This window comes from Procambarus clarkii, chromosome 3 (genome assembly GCF_040958095.1).
Source record: "Procambarus clarkii isolate CNS0578487 chromosome 3, FALCON_Pclarkii_2.0, whole genome shotgun sequence".
Lineage (NCBI taxonomy): Eukaryota > Metazoa > Arthropoda > Malacostraca > Decapoda > Cambaridae > Procambarus > Procambarus clarkii.
Genome location: NC_091152.1, coordinates 21,227,070 through 21,233,256, shown reverse-complemented (window position 1 = coordinate 21,233,256; position 6,187 = coordinate 21,227,070). Strand labels below are relative to the sequence as shown.

Below are 6,187 nucleotides of genomic sequence, written 5' to 3'. Positions count from 1 at the left end.
ATTTTAAGATTTTAAGGAATTATGATCTGTATGTGTGTGTGTACTCACCTAATTGTGCTTGCGGGGGTTGAGCTTTGGCTCTTTGGTCCCGCCTCTCAACTAGTGTACTAGTGTGTGTGTGTGTGTGTGTGTGTGTGTGTGTGTGTGTGTACTCACCTAATTGTGCTGGCGGGGGTTGAGTTTTGGCTCTTTGGTCCCACCTCTCAACTAGTGTACTAGTGTGTGTGTGTGTGTGTGTGTGTGTGTGTGTGTGTGTGTGTGTGTGTGTGTGTGTGTGCGTGTGTGCGTGTGTGCGTGTGTGTGTGCGTGTGTGATCGCCTTCCAGACCTATTCTCTAGTCTTCACCATTCCTTCCTCCCATTTATCTCCTGTTCCACCTTCGTCCAGCTGAAGTAACCTCTTCCTTTCCCATCCTTCCTTTATCATTCAAATGACTGGTGGAAGCTATGGAACGGTAAGTGGAAGGGTCGGGAAGGGAAGGGGTGGGGTGGGGGATTGGGGGTCAGGGCGGGGGGGGAGGCTGCTGATCTGTGGGGAGAGGTCAGAAGGGGGGATTGGGAGGGGTGGGGATGGATTAGGAGGTGAATTGGATCCGTGATCGCTTGGCTAATCACTGTGCACCTGAGAACGAGGTAGGGGATTAGAAAGAGAGTTACCTTCCTCTGAGAGTGAGCTAAATGCTAAGGAAAAGGAGTTACCTTCCTCTGAGAGTGAGCTAAAGGCTAAGGAAAAGGAGTTACCTTCCTCTGAGAGTGAGCTAAAGGCTAAGGAAAAGGAGTTACCGACCTCTGAGAGTGAGCTAAAGGCTAAGGAAAAGGAGTTACCGACCTCTGAGAGTGAGCTAAAGGCTAAGGAAAAGGAGTTACCGACCTCTGAGAGTGAGCTAAAGGCTAAGGAAAAGGAGTTACCGACCTCTGAGAGTGAGCTAAAGGCTAAGGAAAAGGAGTTACCTACCTCTGAGAGTGAGCTAAAGGCTAAGGAAAAGGAGTTACCTACCTCTGAGAGTGAGCTAAAGGCTAAGGAAAAGGAGTTACCGACCTCTGAGAGTGAGCTAAAAGCTAAGGAAAAGGAGTTACCGACCTCTGAGAGTGAGCTAAAGGCTAAGGAAAAGGAGTTACCGACCTCTGAGAGTGAGCTAAAGGCTAAGGAAAAGGAGTTACCTACCTCTGAGAGTGAGCTAAAGTCTAAGGAAAAGGAGTTACCGACCTCTGAGAGTGAGCTAAAGTCTAAGGAAAAGGAGTTACCGACCTCTGAGAGTGAGCTAAAGTCTAAGGAAAAGGAGTTACCGACCTCTGAGAGTGAGCTAAAGGCTAAGGAAAAGGAGCTACCTTCCTCTGAGAGTGAGCTAAAGGCTAAAGAAAAGGACTTACCTTCCTCTGAGAGTGAGCTAAAGGCTAAGGAAAAGGAGCTACCTTCCTCTGAGAGTGAGCTAAAGGCTAAGGAAAAGGAGTTACCGACCTCTGAGAGTGAGCTAAAGGCTAAGGAAAAGGACTTACCTTCCTCTGAGAGTGAGCTAAAGGCTAAGGAAAAGGACTTACCTTCCTCTCAGAAGGATATATATGTATATAAGGATATAAATAGTGTCTTTGCAACATTTACAACGGACAGAGCACGAATCTTGCTCAAGGAGGAAGCACACAGACACGCAATGGTGACTTAATGGTGACTTAATGGTGACTTAATGGTGACTTAATGGTTCTCAATTGTCTTAAAAACTTAAGGAAACAGCTTTAGGTCGCTCTCAATACAATGTCGCTCTCACTACAATGTCGCCCTCACTACAATGTCGCTCTCAATACAATGTCGCCCTCACTACAATGTCGCTCTCAATACAATGTCGCTCTCAATACAATGTCGCTCTCAATACAATGTCGCTCTCACTACAATGTCACTCTCACTACAATGTCGCTCTCAATACAATGTCGCTCTCACTACAATGTCGCCCTCACAACAATGTCGCTCTCAATACAATGTCGCCCTCACTACAATGTCGCTCTCAATACAATGTCGCTCTCAATACAATGTCGCTCTCAATACAATGTCGCTCTCACTACAATGTCACTCTCACTACAATGTCGCTCTCAATACAATGTCGCTCTCACTACAATGTCACTCTCACTACAATGTCGCTCTCACTACAATGTCGCTCTCACTACAATGTCGCTCTCAATACAATGTCGCTCTCAATACAATGTCGCTCTCAATACAATGTCGCTCTCACTACAATGTCACTCTCACTACAATGTCGCTCTCAATACAATGTCGCTCTCACTACAATGTTGCTCTCACTACAATGTCGCTCTCACTACAATGTCGCTCTCAATACAATGTCGCTCTCAATACAATGTCGCTCTCACTACAATGTCGCTCTCACTACAATGTCGCTCTCAATACAATGTCGCTCTCACTACAATGTCGCCCTCACTACAATGTCGCTCTCACTACAATGTCGCTCTCAATACAATGTCGCTCTCACTACAATGTCGCTCTCACTACAATGTCGCTCTCACTACAATGTCGCTCTCACTACAATGTCGCTCTCAATACAATGTCGCTCTCACTACAATGTCGCTCTCACTACAATGTCGCTCTCACTACAATGTCGCTCTCACTACAATGTCGCTCTCAATACAATGTCGCTCTCACTACAATGTCGCTCTCACTACAATGTCGCTCTCACTACAATGTCGCCCTCACTACAATGTCGCTCTCAATACAATGTCGCTCTCAATACAATGTCGCTCTCACTACAATGTCGCCCTCACTACAATGTCGCTCTCACTACAATGTCGCTCTCAATACAATGTCGCTCTCACTACAATGTCGCTCTCACTACAATGTCGCTCTCACTACAATGTCGCTCTCAATACAATGTCGCTCTCACTACAATGTCGCTCTCACTACAATGTCGCTCTCACTACAATGTCGCTCTCACTACAATGTCGCTCTCACTACAATGTCGCTCTCAATACAATGTCGCTCTCACTACAATGTCGCTCTCACTACAATGTCGCTCTCAATACAATGTCGCTCTCAATACAATGTCGCTCTCAATACAATGTCGCTCTCACTACAATGTCGCTCTCACTACAATGTCGCTCTCAATACAATGTCGCTCTCACTACAATGTCGCTCTCACTACAATGTCGTTCTCAATACAATGTCGCTCTCACTACAATGTCGCTCTCAATACAATGTCGCTCTCAATACAATGTCGCTCTCAATACAATGTCGCTCTCACTACAATGTCGTTCTCAATACAATGTCGCTCTCACTACAATGTCGCTCTCACTACAATGTCGCTCTCAATACAATGTCGCTCTCACTACAATGTCGCTCTCACTACAATGTCGCTCTCAATACAATGACGCTCTCACTACAATGTCGCTCTCAATACAATGTCGCTCTCACTACAATGTCGCTCTCAATACAATGTCGCTCTCACTACAATGTCGCTCTCAATACAATGTCGCTCTCACTACAATGTCGCTCTCACTACAATGTCGCTCTCAATACAATGTCGCTCTCACTACAATGTCGCTCTCACTACAATGTCGCTCTCACTACAATGTCGCTCTCACTACAATGTCGCTCTTACTACAATGTCGCTCTCAATACAATGTCGCTCTCACTACAATGTCGCTCTCAATACAATGTCGCTCTCACTACAATGTCGCTCTCACTACAATGTCGCTCTCACTACAATGTCGCTCTCAATACAATGTCGCTCTCACTACAATGTCGCTCTCAATACAATGTCGCTCTCACTACAATGTCGCTCTCACTACAATGTCGCTCTCACTACAATGTCGCTCTCACTACAATGTCGCTCTCAATACAATGTCGCTCTCACTACAATGTCGCTCTCACTACAATGTCGCACTCAATACAATGTCGCTCTCACTACAATGTCGCACTCAATACAATGTCGCTCTCAATACAATGTCGCTCTCACTACAATGTCGCTCTCACTACAATGTCGCACTCAATACAATGTCGCTCTCACTACAATGTCGCTCTCAATACAATGTCGCTCTCACTACAATGTCGCTCTCACTACAATGTCGTTCTCACTACAATGTCGCTCTCACTACAATGTCGCTCTCAATACAATGTCGCTCTCACTACAATGTCGCTCTCACTACAATGTCGCTCTCAATACAATGTCGCTCTCACTACAATGTCGTTCTCACTACAATGTCGCTCTCACTACAATGTCGCTCTCACTACAATGTCGCTCTCACTACAATGTCGCTCTCAATACACTGTTGGACGTGTTGGAAGTCCTGCAACACTTCTCAATGATTGTTACAGGTGTGTGAAGGTCTCCTTAGGCGTAGGAGTCACAGGAGTATAGGAGGGGGGGGGGGAGAGGGGGGTGGTTCAGCTCCTAGCAATGCCCCTAGTAAGACCCCTTAGCAACGCTTCTAGTAACGCTCCTACCAACGCCCATAGCAACGCCCCTAGCTACGTCCCTAGCAACGCCCCTAGCAACGCCCCTAGCAACGCCCCTAGCAACGTCCCTAGCAACGCCCCTAGCAACGCGCCTAGCAACGTCTCTAGCAACGCCCCTAGCAACACCCCTAGCAACGTCCCTAGCAACGCCCCTAGCAACACCCCCTAGCAACACCCCTAGCAACGCCCCTAGCAACGCTCCTAGCAGCGCCCCTAGCAACACCCCTAGCAACGCCCCTAGCAACGCTCCTAGCAGCGCCCCTAGCAACGCCCCTAGCAACACCCCTAGCAACGCCCCTAGCAACGCCCCTAGCAACGCCCCTAGCAACGCCCCTAGCAATACCCCTAGCAACGCCCCTAGCAACGCCCCTAGCAACGCCCCTAGCAACACCCCTAACAACGCCCCTAGCAACGCCCCTAGCAACGCCCCTAGCAACGCCCCTAGCAACACCCCTAGCAACGCCCCTAGCAACGCCCCTAACAACGCCCCTAGCAACGCCCCTAGCAACGCCCCTAGCAACGCCCCTAGCAACACCCCTAACAACGCCCCTAGCAACGCCCCTAGCAACACCCCTAGCAACGCCCCTAGCAACGCCCCTAGCAACGCCCCTAGCAACGCCCCTAGCAATGCCCCTAGCAATACCCCTAGCAACGCCCCTAGCAACGCCCCTAGCAACGCCCCTAGCAACGCCCCTAACAACGCCCCTAGCAACGCCCCTAGCAACGCCCCTAGCAACGCCCCTAGCAACACCCCTAGCAACGCCCCTAGCAACGCCCCTAACAACGCCCCTAGCAACGCCCCTAGCAACGCCCCTAGCAACACCCCTAACAACGCCCCTAGCAACGCCCCTAGCAACACCCCTAGCAACGCCCCTAGCAACGCCCCTAGCAACACCCCTAACAACGCCCCTAGCAATGCCCCTAGCAACGCCCCTAGCAACACCCCTAACAACGCCCCTAGCAACGCCCCTAGCAACGCCCCTAGCAACACCCCTAACAACGCCCCTAGCAACACCCCAAGCAACGCCCCTAGCAACACCCCTAGCAACGCCCCTAACAACGCCCCTAGCAACACCCCTAACAACGCCCCTAGCAACACCCCTAACAACGCCCCTAGCAACACCCCTAGCAACGCCTCTAGCAACACCCCTAACAACGCCCCTAGCAACGCCCCTAGCAACACCCCTAACAACGCCCCTAGCAACGCCCCTAGCAACTCCCTTAGCAACGCCCCTAGCAACGCCCCTAGCAACGCCCCTAACAACGCCCCTAGCAACGCCCCTAGCAACGCCCCTAACAACGCCCCTAGCAACGCCCCTAGCAACGCCCCTAGCAACACCCCTAACAACGCCCCTAACAACGCCCCTAGCAACGCCCCTAGCAACGCCCCTAGCAACGCTATCCTAATCACCCAGGTACTAAACAGATAAAAAAAAACGTACTCACCTACTAGTGCTTGCGGGAGTTGAGCTCCGGCTCTTGGGTCCCGCCTCTCAACACTATATCAATAAGAATTTCCCTTCCTTGTGTTTCCTAACTCAATACAGATTATTGATATATATATATATATATATATATATATATATATATATATATATATATATATATATATATATATATATATATATATATATATATATATATATAACCCTTTCACTGTCATTAATGTTGTCGGCAACTTTGATCTTTCAAAGTTAACTTTATGACCGAGTCCCCTTGTGCTCTGAATACA

At 49.0% G+C, this 6,187-nt stretch overlaps 1 protein-coding gene across 1 annotated transcript; it reads left to right on the top strand.

Annotated features, from left to right (window-relative positions):
* The first annotated feature begins 446 nt into the window (after window positions 1-446).
* LOC123750976 (cell surface glycoprotein 1-like) lies at window positions 447-5,885 on the top strand. The gene is made up of 3 exons (XM_069331242.1): window positions 447-454; window positions 637-1,508; window positions 4,456-5,885. The coding sequence occupies exons 1-3, from the start codon at window positions 447-449 to the stop codon at window positions 5,883-5,885; spliced, it is 2,310 nt and encodes a 769-aa protein (XP_069187343.1).
* The last annotated feature ends 302 nt before the right edge of the window (window positions 5,886-6,187 follow it).

Coding starts and splice junctions, on each gene's coding strand:
- LOC123750976 (XM_069331242.1), top strand. Junction 1,509..4,455: donor GGACTTACCTTCCTCTGAGA/GTGAGCTAAAGG, acceptor CAACGCCCATAG/CAACGCCCCTAGCTACGTCC.